Source organism: Symphodus melops (assembly GCF_947650265.1).
Source record: "Symphodus melops genome assembly, chromosome: 2".
NCBI classification, from domain to species: Eukaryota; Metazoa; Chordata; class Actinopteri; order Labriformes; family Labridae; genus Symphodus; species Symphodus melops.
Window position 1 is genome coordinate 11013523 of NC_136692.1, and position 16371 is coordinate 11029893.

The 16371-nt window shown below is 41.6% G+C and overlaps 1 protein-coding gene across 9 annotated transcripts in view; it reads right to left on the reverse strand.

Moving 5' to 3' along the window:
* Positions 1–16371, reverse strand: part of lrba (LPS-responsive vesicle trafficking, beach and anchor containing) — a 179920-nt gene that overhangs the window by 26204 nt on the left and 137345 nt on the right. For all 9 annotated transcript variants that reach the window (XM_079338037.1, XM_079338044.1, XM_079338043.1 and 6 more), the window contains 2 exons: positions 16231–16350; positions 13338–13490 (listed from right to left, as the gene is read on the reverse strand). In XM_079338037.1, coding sequence (XP_079194163.1) covers positions 13338–13490; positions 16231–16350 — 273 coding nt within the window. The remainder of the gene's footprint in view (positions 1–13337; positions 13491–16230; positions 16351–16371) is intronic.

Consider the following 16371-nt stretch of genomic DNA (forward strand, 5'->3'; position numbering starts at 1 on the left):
CATGTGGGAGCATCAAAACATTAGAGAACTGGTGTAGTCCATCAGGGAGCCGTTTCAGCCTCTGTCTTTGTTCTTTTCCCCGCTGGTTGTGGACCAGCTCCTCTGCAGACGTCTCGCCATAATGCTAAAACACAAGCCGTTTTCTCTCCTCATTAGCCGGCAAAGGAGGTAAAAAACATTTATGGTTTCCTCATAAAAACAGGCAATTGTGTTAATTTGTGTAAAGCTGTCGCCTCACAAAAGCCCTCTAAACACGACCAAATTAGAATGAGGCAGCCCTTGATTGTCATTGCTGCCTTGTGTCACATTAATTTGTGACAAAACATTAGCCTGTGCTTCACTTAAATGGCAATTTATATCATTTAAATTTTTACTGCAGAGACCAGCGCATCCCTCACTTAAATGTGACTTTCTGACAGCTCATTCTGCATCTAATTCTTCCCTGCTCGCTTAATTACAACTTTCAATCAGGGAGGAGAGAACAGCTATAAAGAGGAGACGGCTCCTGTGTGTGGCTGAGGTTTGAGGATGTTTTTACTGAAACTTGAACACAGACTGGATTTTCTTTTCACAGTTACAAACTACATAATCTGCTCTTATTAAAAGCCTAAAACGGGAGGCGAAATACAAGAACAATCATTAATATTCCCTCCTTTCCTCTTCGTTGTCTTCAACCAATACAAACATACTAAACAAAACATGTAAGAGTTTGACGTATAATTGTCCTCCTTCCAGTTCTGGGAGCATGATGTGCTTTTGATTGACTTTTTATTGTTCATTGTTTGGTCATGTTGATCTCTCTGGGCAGGTTATATGGGTCACCACTCCTTTCATTAAACAGCCTATCAGACCCTTTAGTTTACAGGACGAGTATGGTTGTGGTCGTTATTGTTGACCTGGTGAAGAGCCGACTGTGATGTAAACAATTCCATCAGAGTAAAAATTGTGGTTTGGATCCAATGGATGGGCAATGCTCTGTACGTCATCCCTTTTCCTGTTTACTCCAAGTCTTATGCGAGAAATCAACATTTTACATTTCAGAGAGTTTAGAGACAATAGTGGGAAAACCCTAAGTGTACTACTAAAAGGGAGCACCTTTTATTTAATATAAAAATAATTTAAAAAACAAACAAACAAGCAAACAGACCAGTCAACAAACATAAAAAAAGAGCGTCTAGCAACTAAAGGAAACAACTGCCCACTCATCCTTCTCTGGGGTTATCTATGCCATTTAATCATAGTTATCAGTTACAGATTTTAAATCTTCAAGGTATTGAAGGAGATGACAGATCTTGTTGAAGTGCCTTGGTTTATCTTATAGTGGGAGCTGAGTTCTCTCTGAATGTGATGCTTTCTCTATTTGAGTATTTTTCCTCGTAGGTGAACTAATTGGTGTATATTGTTCTTTTATGGTGATTACACTTATTGGCATTTAGGGTAATGCCACAGCTGTACACTTGACAACATTAACAGTTGGAGAGATATTTGTCTCTTCTTTTCCATTCCGGGTGACTCACATGGCAACATTTTCTGTCAAGAGCTGAACTAAGGGTTAATGCTACAATAAACACTTAGCTAACATTAAGTATTAAGATATAACAGAACACCCCAAGACGCTAAAAAGTCTAGACTCCATGTCGATCTGTCCCTCTGGTAACAACATGTTCACACAGTGTTAAGTGTGTTTAAAGGCTTGTGTCACAAGGCAATGCTTTTTTTTAAAAAATCATTTGTTATTAATGCTACATTGTAAGCCAGGGAAAATCTCTTTATTCATACTCACTTTAATAGCAGGTTGACTGGGGTTCAATCATGCGTGTATGTAAGTCTGTGAGTGAGAGATCAGTTCATTATGCATTGGGATTGACCTTTGACAAGCACTGCGCCCCAGTTTCTGGAAGTAAAGCTGGGCTTGATGGGCATTTAATGTGAACTGCAATCTACTGTCAATCAGCATGGGGAAACAAAGAGCAGCCATGTTATTGCTGCTCCCTCTCTGGAGGCCCGCCTTTATGGAAATCACTTTCAAGCAACATTTGAAGAGGGAGAATAAGGGCGAGTGTTCAGACGTGTGTATGTGCTGTGTTGGCATTATAAGCTCTATATCATGTTATTTGTTTGTTCCTTCACTGTCGGTCTCACAGCAGTAGTCTTTGACTAAAGTCCTGGTGTAGGAACTTAACCCCTGTGGACTACATTTAAAAGATGCAAAGAATATCTTCCTTGCCTGTGAAGTAAACAGAAAACATCCTTGCTCGTGAATATTAGCTGTAGGTCCCCATTTTAATAATTGATAATAACCTATGTTACTACATTCATTCAGTGCCTCTGGTGCCACACTCTTTGTATTATATAAAAGGGAATTATTACTCTGCCTTTAATTTGGGGGTTATACAGAATTATAACCTATAATCTGGTTTTTTTGCATAGTATTGTCCCAGTGTATTTACTGAACTGATGTTGATTTATTGCTCCAAAAACAAAAAAGCAAAAAAAAAAAAAATCCATCCTTATTTTGTCTTCTTTTGTAAATTGAGGATAGGTGGGTTGACCGACGTGTTTTTCCTAAAGGTTCAAAATGAATATAACTGTTGAGCAGAGTTAGTTCAACTTTCCAAAGACTGACGAGATGATAATATAGTTTCAGTACTCAAATCAACAAGAGCATCACAGAACTATAGCTATAGCTGTAGTATGAGACTGCATGTGAGGAATCTACTTCACAGATAACTAGAAATAAAGCACAGGACTAAGTTGTGTGCTAATGACCCATTAATACTGTGCCAGGTGAGCAGGTGCTGAAACGTCTCCTCGTATTGCTCCACACTGTGGGAACAGTGAGGCAGAAGGTTGGGGCAGATAGCAGATTCCTGAGGTTGGATCTGGTGCCACTTCAGGAGAACAGGGAAAGATTATTGATGGGCCAATTAGCAGCCAGTGTGTGTGTCATCTCCATCCACGGGGGACTCTCTGATAATTAATGAATAATTTAGCATGCCTTTATGTAAATGCTGATAGGGGGTAGAAGACGCTGGAATCCCACATTTCTATTGTTAAGGATTTGACAAAGTACACCTTTGAAGCATAGGGGTTCCCCTTTGTTGTGCGCTGTGAGTTGATTCCAATGGAAACAATCATCTTGAATATTCTCCAATGTGAAAAACCCAATTATTCACTTCTCTCCACACTTCAATGCTTCTTCTATTTTTCTCTCCCAGAATCTTAATCTCACTGCGCTTTCTCGCTAGTTTGCAGCTTCATGATGAATTCCATGAAACAGTGTTCGGAAGAACATGGCAGTCCATGTGAAAGTCTCAGATTACCTTAATTCATTTCTCTCAGAAACATCTGTGGCTGGAGTTTGAAATTAATGTCAAAAAAACCCCCACACAAAAACAATCAAAGAATGACAGTTTGACTATGTGTCCGTCAATATCCCACCATTCGGAGGGAGAAATACAGCTTGCAGACTTCGAGGCATGCTCTCCATATTTTTGAAACACAAGACACGAGACATGAAGTGATTGCAATTAAGCAGCTGGTTGACATTAAACCAGGATTACTCAGGAGTCCTGAGGAGCAAAAGCGAGAACCTCTAATCTCCTCTCGGTGGCTTCTCAGCGTAGTCTCATCCAAAAAAAAAAAAAAAAAAAAAAAAGTTTTTTCTGCTTTCCAGAGATTTATGTTTATCTCTTTCCACCTCACGCTGGACTTTTTTTTAGTGATGATCTTTCTTTGTGCTGAAGTAATAGTGTGTGTCCCTGCTACAGGTTTGTTGAGTTGCACTGAGCCTATCAGTAAGGTTTCTGTGCCTCGCTGTGGTTTGTGGTTAGCTTTATGGTCTGGATTGAGCTGGATTTCACCCCAGCTTTAACGAGGTGACACTGAATGCTCTCCTCCTTCCCTCATTGGCCCTAAAAAACCCTTTTAAGGACTTATGGAAAGCTGTCCGTGAGGATGTTAAAATGTCACTTAACAAATCAATGCACTCATTTGCATGCCAACCGTGAAGCCGGTGTAAGTGCATGTGCCCGGGCTTGTGTCAATGCCAGTGTGGGTGTGTAATCGAATGCACATGTTGTCAGCGGCGGACTGTTTTCTTTTGTATCGATTACGGATGAATAAAGCAAACACTTGTCAGGTCTGTATATACTACAATGACTGTTTAAGAACGAGCTGTTCAAAACATCCTGAAAACCACATTCAGCATGTGTGACAGCGAAACATTATGCATTTTCACATGAAAAGAACAACAGAGCTCAACCACAGAATCAGTAGTTAAAGTGTTGTTTGGTCATGTTGATTTCTTATTGTGTGTTTTATTAAACCATCAGATTTGTTGATTTCCAAATGTAAAAAAAACCCTCCTCAGCCCGAGCCAAACTGTTCTTACTTAGCACACGTTCATTATTCGTCGTTTTTTTGATTTTCCTTTCCTTCGACAACAGCCTCTTTTCATTTTCCCTTCTACTTATTCACTCACTGTAAATGCTACACCCCTTTCCCTTCTGCTCTTTCTTATAGTCATCTGATCTGTTGGATCAACTCCTCTGGAGTTGCCTTGCCCCGAGGTTGACAAGAACTCTGATTAAAGGGCGTATTAGCTCGCTGTAAATGAGAAGCCGATTGTCATTTTGAAGCAGGCAGAGAAAGTCTGTTGCCAGCCGGCAGAGAGAGGGGGCCCCCAACATGGAAGAGGAAAGAAAAAGGAAAAAAAGTAACGGGTGACGTAAGGAATAAAAGCCTTGGAGCAGCCGCACAGCTAACAAACCATTTCCTTTATTCTCATATTCACACACTCACAGAGAGCCCCAGATGGGTTGTGTGTGTTACTTCAGTTTTCCCCCTCCGTCTTGCTCTTCTAATTAGACAGGTCACAACTGTGAGAGTTCTGGCTATGGGTCAACGGAGGCACTCGTTGGCAAGTGGAACCTGAAACTCTCAATCTAACTCTCTCTCTTGCACTCCTCCCATCACTCTTATTATCCCTCGCTCGCTTGGAAAGCAAGAATATCAAGTTCTTGGGTGAAAAGATGCAGAATGAGCAGTGATTGGAAAAGTATCTTCCCAAAACAAACATGTCATGCTGGATTTGGTCTCAGTCAGACAAATGGCAGCGTGTAGACTGTTGAAGTGCACTAAGTACTTCAATTTACAGCACAGGCAATGGAGTAAACAATGCTGAGTGAGAGGCGAATGAGGAAGTAAATGATGCTGACTCAGAGTCAGGAGGCTGTAATGCTGGAGTTGATGTCTTTTCTTTTTTCTGTTTTGTTACTGCTTGGTAATGACGAATATGATGACATAAATAAGCATAAAATGGAAGAGCGGTTTTAATTAAAATATCGGAAAAAGATATTAAGATAGGTAAGAGTTTCTCTGTCTGGGTTGTAACGCTGTGAATGCTTTTTAATGTTCTCCATAAAAAAACTCAGCGGCCTTCTTTAATGTTGCCGGTTTGTTTCTGCTTTTATTGTGTATTTTGTGACTTTAAAAAAAGATTTATGGATTTCAATGTGCACATGTAAATATGTCTCTAAGTGGTATTTGCAAATACAACTAATAATGAGAATAATTTCTGCTTGCGTTCCTATTTTCACTCTCATTGTTATTTCTACAATTAGCCTGTGTTGTCTATGTTGCTATTTGTCTTCTTCATCTTTATGTTTTTCAGTAGGTTGGTCTAAATCCATCTCTCTCTTTCAGCCTTGCGCTCCATCCCAATTTCTTCACCCAACCTGTACGCAGATGGCTTTTCACCAATTATTCTGGTTCTGCTTGAGGTTTCTTCCTGTTAGGCACACGTGTTCCTTTGCCACTGTTTCCAAGAGCTTGATCATTTTTTATTTCATTTTACTATATTGATCCGCTACAGGGAAATGGTGTTTTCACTCTGTTCGACATGCAACACTTACATAGGCATACTCATGCACAGGATCCTATGGACATGCGCTGAAGGAGAGACAGAGTGATGGAGCTGTTGGGGGGGGGGGGGGGGGGGGGCAGTGTTCAGGAAGTGGTCTGGCACCTCTTCAGCGACCTGACAAATTTCCAAATTTGGTCCGAACCGGGACTCGAACCGACGATAGATAGATTAACATTTGGTCTCTGTAAATATACCACGGTCTCTAGACCTAGATTTTTTATGAAAAAATAACTGAATAGAAAAACCCAACAAGTTCATAATCTCTCTCTTCTATAACAGCTAACAAGCACCTGCAGAGAGTGTGACCATCTGTCTGTCTCCATACAGAAAGGCTAACAAGCTAGCAAATACATCACTATTGCCAGAAGACACATCCACAATGGGATCAAGTGAGTAGAGGCAAAGTCAACAGCCAGAGTTGATTAAACACAGGGTCACAGAGGAAGGCTTCAGGGAGAATATTTGGATAGCTGTTGAGAGGAGCATTGTTGTCTCAGATGATTAGAGAGTCGGCTGAAGGGCTGGACACTCTCTCCATCTGTCTGAAGGTGGTGAGGTCTTTAAGTGCTGTGTGGAGATGATTAGGATGAATAACTCGACTGATCAGCTCGAGTGTAGTTGGCCTTGGAGGAGAGGTTATTAGGCTGGTGGGTTATGAAGGGCTGCAGGCTGTGAGTGAGGGTTTCTGTGTGCATATATGGAACAAGAGAGACAAGGACATAAAGGAAACCTTCCTGTTAACAAGAATTGACTTATATCTAAAGTGATAATTACTGGATGTAAAGCGAGGCATTTGATGATGTTGCCTTGCAGATCTTGATATTATACTGGACTTTTTAAATATGATGTTTAAGCACGATAGAATGCAATTAATTTAACTAAAACTTTCCGCAATCAATTATGGAAATTAAGGCACGAGCTCTTTTTACATTAGAGAATGTAAATTAAAAGAACTCTATAGACATATTTCCAATGTTTTATCGATAATGTGATACTGATGTGAGGATTATTCTAAACAAGCTTTAGATAAGTTCAACTAAATACTTTCATTGTTTTGAACAATGTAAAATGAGATTATTTCCATCTTTCCCATCAACAAAATAATTGCAAACATTTTTATGTACACTGTGAAAGTCGTCTCTACCATGTTCTCCAGCTTTTCTTTAAAGTTAACAGACAAACGATAGATGGTTTTACATAATGCACTTGTCAATGCCTGGCTGCAAATAAAAATAATGTTTAGTTAAAAGAATGTAGTTTTTAAATAACAGTGAACTTTTGCCTCAAGCTTTGACCAATGGACAAAACTGTTGTTTTTTTAAACAAAAGAAAATGACAACAGGAGTCCACAGATGTCCTGGAGTTTAAGAAATAAAGCACTGGAGTGAAGAAGTGTGTTATAAGAAAAAAAAAAAAAAAGCATCTCCGTGTACTTTGGCAGAAGCGAAATGAGAGTGTGTAGGAGTGCAGGAAAAGGGAGAAGGACAACATTAGTGAGTGAGTATGTCAGCAGCAGTAGATCATCCCATTTCTCAGGCTCTCATCAGCCTTCTCCATTACGTCATTGAAGAGGAGGACTAAGAAGAGGAGGAGGCAGAAGAGAAGGGGGGGGACAGCTCGTAAAACACTGAGCACACAGTAAACATGTCCATCCTTGTGCATGACAATACCCTACAGTGAGCGCTGGCTGACATTAGCCAGATAACCTTCCTGTACCCCACATGCTAGTTCCCATCATACAACAGAGCTTTCAGTGGAGACACCGGGGGAATAGATTAGCACTCGGCTAACATGGCAAACTGTGTTTTGCTACATGAGACCATACTGGGCCAGACGACAGTAAGATTTTCACTCACTCAGTCATTCACAAGTGCATAAGTACATCTTAGTGGTTAGTGACTGGTCCTTGCAGTGGTTTACCTCAGCTCACACATGAATTCCCATAAGGTTCCTGTAAGGATAAGATGTGGGGGATGGTGGGAACGGCATTATGTGCGTCCCAGTTGCTGTCTGATCAGACAGAGTCATGCGGATGAGAGGTGCATGTAAACAGCTATGATCTTTGACATTTGTAGTCGGTGGTCTGAGTCATGTGTGTTATGGGAAAGAGAGGGGGGTGGCATACTTTTGTCTTGTGTTCTTCAGATTTTTTTACACACAGCTGCTTAGCAGTTCTGCGTAGTGATAAACAATACTTTAAAATGTTTAACTTTGGTCACAACACACAGAACTCTAAATTACCTATCAGATTCCAAAAAAGCCCCCCCCCCCCGAAACAACCCGCTCTTTGTATCTGATCAAAAACTGTCATGGTAATGGACATGACTGCCATGATGACATCATTACTGTAAGTGTGAAGACCTGTCAGCATATAAATGTGACAAACATCAGAAGACAACGATCAAAGACATTCATGTCATGAATTTGGGGGGTGCGGGTTAAAGTGATTTGGCTCATATGACACTTGTCTGTTGGCGCTGAGCAGCCATGTAGATGTTTACCTCTGCAGGCTGGATTACTTAACAGCTGTGAGATCAAGTCTGAAGCTAAATCAAATCACTTCTAGGGGTCTGATATAAGGAGAGCTTCCACTTTACATTTAAAGCTGGCTAATTTTAACCACTAGGGAACTATAAATAATATGCAAAAAAATCCCTGATATACTTGAAGCAAATGAAAAATATCAAAATGGACCTCGTGATTATTTTCTCATCTGGCAGTCTGGCAAGTTTAGGTCCAATACTCACTTTTTGTCCACGTTTGGTCCATCACCTTGTACAATATCTTAATTTAGAAACATGCTACACATAGATCCGAAAAACACCAAGCACAAACAGACCTATGGACAAGCTCGGATGGAGAGATGTCAGTGTGGGCTGCTCTGACGCGGCACCTCCAGCATTTGGAGTTTCAGCACCTTGCTCAAGGGACTTGTACTTTGGAAGTGAAATGCACCTCTCTAACTACCAGACCAATTTCCATACTCTGGTTTGTACCAGGACCAAAACCATCCGGTTCCCAAACCAAATCCCCATGGGTTAACTTCCTGCTTCTCCCTTATGTCAACCATGGTCGTCATCTTAAATGGATTAAAGCTCTTGACTTCTGAATTACTTATGATAGAAATCGGCTGATTGCTAAATCAATATTAATGGAAATGGATAGTTAACCATTTTCCTTAATTTTAGAAATGAAGGAACGTTTAAGACAAAGTCGTGCTTGGATCGATGAGAAAAAGAGGCTGTGACTGTACTGTTTAGCAAATCTGAAATCCAATTAATTCCAATATATAGGTGCTGACAAAACTTTCACTGTGCAATCTCCTATTGGTCAGGAGAAAGAGGAATATGCTATGTTAAAGAAAAACACTGAAGAGACAATCTTACTAATTTTAAGAGGGAATACTTTGGTGATACGTCTCTACCCAGAGAGTTGCTGGGAACGTACAGTGAGGGCTAACTGCTTGTGCTGGTGACCTCTGTTCAGCCGTCTCAGTATCAACTTCTGACCTATCACTCAGTAGGCTTTACCCATTGAACAAGAGAAAAGTATCTCACTCGTTCTGAGGGCAGTTTAGCTGACGTCTCTGTCACTGCTTTGATTGAGCTGATGCCTTATAAAGGGGAAAAGGGCCAAAGTAATGTGCTGCCTGTTTCTCCCATGTGTGTGGTTTGCAGGTCTGTCAGCAGCACTGCAAGAGCACAGATGACTGAAAGGAACCAAACATGAGAACCACATAGCGGCAAATGGGCCCTGTAGGTTTCAAACGGGCTAGAGAGCGATTGCAAGCCGACTTTGGTAGAAAAATAAATGAGCTATCTGTATTTGTCAGATACGATTTAACGGTGATGTTCCTTTAAAGGGATACTTCACACATTTGCATGAAGCTTTGTATCATTAGAAACATGGTAGTAGTGTTGAATGGTCATGAATCCAACCCTCATTTTGCCCTGAGATGAGAAAAATATGTTTTTCTTTGTCTGGAAGTTTTCTTCATGTGATGCAATATTCTTGTTTTTTAGAGAATAGATACTAAAACCATGGTGTACAGTTTTTTTTTAAATGTAATTTGGGGTGAAGTTGCTTGTTGCTTTGACGTGCAAGGTCTCTAAAATCTTGATTCAGTCCATTATAATAATTCCCACTGTATACCAAAAAACAGGATGTGGTTAACACTGCTCCGTATCAGCAGCTCCAGTGAAGCCAAGACACATGACAGCACAGGTAAACACCGATGTGCAACACGTATACACCACACACCGACTCGCACAAGCATATACACAGCATCACCTGCTATGGCTCTAATGGTTGGCAGACCTGAACAGTGAGATGTGGTCATATATAGTGGAATGTCAGAGAGGCTGACAGTGCCCAGAGACATGTAGTTATCTGCTGGAGGAGGGATCAAGTTCTTAACCTCTTCTTCGACCTCCTGGTAAAAACAACAAGCAGCCCCTGATCTCTGTGGCATGCCGCCTCAAAATCCCGCTGTCTCTGCACGCATGTGTGTGTGTGTGGACAAAGAGTAAGGGAGTGTGTCTTTACAAGCAAGCATTTAAGTGTACTGTAGGCACTTCAGTATGGTGAAGGTGTGTGCTTGACTTGACACCGAGCTGCTCGTCACAAAAAAAAAAAAAATCTAACCTCTCCACAACATTTTAAAGCGGCAGTTTTTCATTTCATCCTTCGGTGTTGTGTAAACCGAGAGGTTAAACAACAATCTGTGCAGGCGCTCACTTGCAATAATTTGTTTCCATGCAACACATATTTGACTAAACATTAGTGATGAACTATGACACTTCCAACAGCAGAGCAACACAAACCAGGCTACAGTTTGATGCAATGTTTATATCCTTTGCTGCATTTTTTATTTTCATCATTACCAACCATGCAACTCTCACTCGCAACAATAAAAAACAAGCTGCCGTTTTGCACAGCAGCACAATCCTTTACTGTGAGAGGATTTTAATGGCCTTTCCAGATTGGGCTCTAATTAGCTGTTAATCATCTCAGGCTCATAACCAGAGTGGAGACAGCAGGCGTGTGTGTGTCTGTACGAGTGTGTGCATTTGCATGTGTTTGCGTGTTCTCTCCTGCTGTCTATCCTTGTGTTGCGAGGCCATTAGCAGCAGACAAGCTAAAGAGAGCCAAACAGCCCATTAACTCTTTCACTCTTCCTTGCTCCTCTCCACCACGCTCATCTCTCTCCCAACAGTACCACAGTTGCCAGCTGACACCCTCTAATGCCAGCTATCTGTCATGACCAGAGACCTGTCCACCCACACATGCCTCCCTCTACCTTGTCCTCAAGCCATTCTCTCTTTTATTCCTGCAGTCCATCCTTCTTCACTCCGTCTTTCTGATTCAGTTTGAATATGATTTGCAACCCTGTAAGTCTGGAGGTAAGAATGACCTAAAAAACAAGGAAAAAATGTCACCCGAAATAACTGATCAAAACACCTTTAATACCTGACATAATAGTGTTTCTGTGACTCACCTGAAGCATTACTATTACATTAAAAATGTCATGTCTCTTGACATATGAAGGCGACATTTTGTAAAAACAAAAGGACCATTCTGATGTGATAGACTGATTTTAACACAACCACTTGAGTGAGCTTTGTGGCGTAGTATTTCTTCAGTCTGCAGTATTGACGCTGATATTCACAGTCTCCTTCAAACACTTCAGAAAGCTCCTTTTTTACACTAAGTTTCCTCGTTTCCTCTGCACCTACACCTGACTGCTGAGGTCAATGCATCTTTTTTGGACACAGTAGAGAAAGAGACTCCTCACTGAAATGTTACCGTCTGAAAGCAGTTACTGTACAAGAGGTGAACTGTGTGTACTAAAACTAAAAAGCCCCTGCAGTGCTAGATCGGGCGAGGGAGGGAGGGAGCAGAGGTAGATGAGGTTAGCAATGAAAGGCCGTGTTATGCTTACAGGAGCACAAAGAGCATCGGCAAACAATGTTGCATTAAGAGTTGTCCGAATTGTATCGTATACGTTGATCTTTTTTTTTTTTTAAATAAGGGATAATTGAGGATGTGAGTGTATTCTATCTCTACACATAAAACCAGACTTATTCAAGCAGCTTGGCTTAGACCATGATGACAACCAAAGTGAGAGAAGCGTGTGATTGATGATAGGGGTCTGGTCATATCAGCATGCTGGTTAACACACTCCAACACAAGACGACACAGGTCACACAGCACACCCAGCCTCATCAGCACCCATTATTACTGCGGGCACACATTAAACAGGAAGCTACATCTGTTGTCACTCCCCCCCCCCCAAAAAAAATAAATAAATAAATTACTGAAAGGTAATGAGGTCTCTGAACAGAGTTTAAATCAGAAAACAGACGGAGGATCTGAGAGGCAAATATAATGAAAATGTGAATTACTTCACATTTTATGGTATGATGTACTGTGGCAAATTTACAACAACATATTGTCCTTTGATAATCAGTAAGATTCTGAATAACATTAAGACATTTTTGAAGATAAAAAAGTTCAAACAACAGAAATAGTAAATATATCCCTCCTTTATGACCTTCTGGAGCAGAGCAAGGTAATCTGATCTAAAAAGGTACCTCTGTTTTACAGCCGTGTGTGTGTGTGTGTGTGTGTGTGTGTGTGTGTGTGTGTGTGTGTGTGTGTGTGTGTGTGTGTGTGTGTGTGTGTGTGTGTGTGTGTGTGTGTGTGTGTGTGTGTGTGTGTGTGCGTGTGTGTGTAAGATGAGAGCATTTAAAATGAAAGTATGACAGCAAGTCTGACAACATCGGACCTGCACAAACACACAATATTTCTTCTTTGGCCCGAGCAGGCAGGAGGGAGAGATCAGAAACAGGACACTGCATCGTCTCTCTGCACAAAAACACACACACACAGGAACACACTCCAGATGTGTGTCGACATAACAGGAGTAGAAAGAGAGATGTTAAGGACGATAGGTGATGTTGGATCACTCTGCCAACGCAGCAATCTGAGAAACCGGAGCATGTCGGAGGAGCAGGCGGCTCAGGTAACAGGAAGAAGTGTGAGACGAACAGGAAATAACACTGTCTCTTTGAATTAGCATTTCCAGCTAAAATAGGAGCAACAGAAACCTCTGGCAAGGATTCGGTTGGTCTGATTAATGGGCCATGAGGCACCGGCGGACAAGTACTTGCAATATGTTTCAGCAACTTCTTGTAACTAAACATTTTTATGAAAAAGTGTAATTTGTTTTAATAAGCGGATACGTGGTTTCACTCCCAATATTTAGAAGGAATGCAGCCTTCCCAGGGATATTAATTTGATACGCGTGAACTTTAACCCGACTCATGTCGGGCTGATCATCCTGCTCCTTATTCTTCTTTCCTTCAAGAGCTGCTGTAGTACTGACATGTTTGAGGCCATGTGTTCTTACCAGGCGATTGATGCGTACGAACTCCTCTGGGCTCTTGGCCCAAGGTGGCAGCTCCACATCGGAGACCGCGGTGCCATCCTCCATCACTCCCAGGTTGTAACTGTTGGAGTTAACAAACATCTCTGGGAGGTAGTAGAACTCTGGAATCAGCTCCTGCAGGGGTACATGTAGAGAGATACATTTTAAATGAATACGTTATGAATACATTCTAACATGTGCAATATAATGAGAGAAAACAGAGTGATAGCATCAAAATGTTTTAAACTGTAGGACCAACAGTGTACCCTGTGAACAGCCTGGGTGTGCAAGGTCGCAGGAACAGACCATGAAATATAAATCAATAATGAAAATTAATTTAGTGCAACATGATGTTTAAAAAGAGCAACAAAACAACAGATATGTCAAAGCAGCATACGTAATAGAAAAAAAAAAAAAAAAGAGTAGAATTCCCTTTTTTCCTCTACTGAGACGTAACTGTTGGTTCAGTCGGTATCCTAAATTTTATCTGCTAGCTTCTCTCATCCAAAACAGCAAAAAGACCCAGTCAGCCAAACCCTTTCCTTACCATGTTGATTTTATTTTGGCTGTCTCAAAGAACACAAAGTATTTTCAAATTGGCAGATAGTAAGAAACTCTTAGTTATGACAGGAGATCCAATATCCTTAACCACTCGACTTTCTTAACGAAGCAGAACACGCCACATGATTGAAAAGTTATTGATAGTGAGTTTGACTTTTAAAACATGCAGAATAATCCATAGCGCTACTCTGGGCTTAAACTATTATGGTATTGTTTTGTTTGGCTGATTAGACGACAAAAGGATGGGCCAGGATGACTCAATTCTTGGCTGCTTGATATAAATAGTTAAGTTAGTTTAAAGAGCTTGAAATGGGCTTTCTGAAGAAAAATGTTTACTGTGAAATGTACTTTGAGAAAGCTTATTCTTAAACGCACTGGACTTATTTGTGCATGTGTAAAATATCCTTTTTCTCAACTCGACGATGTAAGCTTTTAACGGATTAATCAGAAACTAGTTTTAAAATGCTCACTTTTTGTTGATTCGTTGTTCGCTCTGCTGTCCGTGTGATTCAGATGCTAATTGGTGCTTTTAAGAAGGATAAAAAAAATGTAATATGTTGATGAACTGACATCAAACAAACAGTAGCAGGTTTAGGAGATTCTTTTTATTGTCGTTGTGTTTTTGTTTTATTTGGTTATATGAAACATCTCCAAAAATACAAATAGCCAAGAAATGCTATGACCCTCGTGAGAGACTAGCGGTACAATGAATCCGGTGCTCATCAATGCGGTGCAAACGTGCAATCAAATGAGCAAGCAAACACACAGGTTTAAAACAACACGACACTTCCTCACTTCTGAAATCTCCAAACTCCACAAAACCTGACCTCAAACTAAAGGTTGACCTCTTAACGAGTCCTTCAGCTCACCCAGGTTCACTAGCTGCACTGCAGCCTGCTGTAAATTTGAGCTGGAAGGATATACGCACGCACGCACACACACACACACACACACTAACAAACATACACGCATGCACGCACGGAAACACACACACACACTGAAACACATTAACAAAACCTTGAGGGCTTTGCTCCCCAACACTCATGGCTGCCTTGCGTGGACTATTATGTGCAGTGGCCCCTTTGCTCCGGCCTGGTCAGAGGCCAGCCCCTCTGATCCCCAATCCTGTCCTGTCATGGGTCACTGGAGGGGGCTCTGGCCCCTGGGCTCCTCTGCTACACTTCCACTGTTGCTACTTCTAACCCCTCCACTCTCCCCCTCTGAAGCCTTTGGGCTTAGGCAAGGGGTCAGGAGATTGGGGATTAGAGGTCATGCTAGCGTCACCCAGGCTAGAGACACATTGAATCTGGGTGTTGTAACCTATTATCACCCCTTCTTTAGCAGTGGGGTAAAAAAACACTGGGGCTTTTTGCCCTCTGGCAGGGACAGAAGGCTGCTATCAATGGCTCCAGTGCAAAAGCTAAATGGTGTACTTAGCATACCTAATTGATACATCTCCTCTCTAATTCCTCTTTTGCCTAAAACATCAATATGTGCGTCCAAGTGGATAAAGTCGACGGGCTTTTATTCATTTTATGCTAAAAACCCAAACTGAACGAGAAAACCAAGTGATGCGGTCCAGATTTTTCCTTTATTTTGATCTGAGGCTGAGCTCTCACAGTTTGATCCACACTGACAGGTCTAGACTGAGAGAGCAAACGAGGGCTCTTGTTGGGCTTTCGTAATCAAGCATCGGCCTGCAACGAAGTAACACAATCCATGTGTTTTATCGGTGGGATGTGAGGGGGAGGTGGTAGATGCAATCAAGCGTCAAAACCCCCAACACCACCGCTGTTCCCCCGTCCAGTGACCCAGTGCCAGGAGACCAAGCAAAACCCGGCTTTGACAGAGAATGTCTGACTGTAGTCGTAAATGTTTTAGGAGAGCAGTTAAAGTGTGCTCTGGGGGGATCGAGGGCCCTCAGTATGAGAATGACCTGCGCTGCTTCGGGGCAGATCCAACAGCTCGGTAGAGTTCGGGGGGCTCAATGGGCAGGGATTCAAGTCCAAGTTATAGCTGGCTGGATCTGAGACAGACGGCTGGGACAGATGAGGATTAGTCTAACGCTTTGATCAGAAGAGCAGGAAGCTTTCATTCCTTCAGGACAATGATTGCTAGTGACTGAACATTACTCTTTTGAAACCTTTTCTTCTTTGTCTGGAAGGATACTGGATGGGGATTTATTCTCCTGTAGTGCCCTGTCCTTTATCTCTTGTAACTTCTTCCCCCCCTTATGAGTCCTCTTAAAAGGGAAAGGACTTTGTTTTTGGAAAAGCGCCTCCATATTTGTGATTGTGAGTCAAGGATACTCTACCTTCACATCAGAGGTGTCTCTCTGGCAATTCCTCCAAGCCCGGGACACTGAGGAGAAGGTGCGGTCAGCATGATCAAACTTTCCTCCTTGGAAGTTGAGGAAAAACGTGGTGAAAGGTTCCTGTTGATAAGGAAAAGAAAA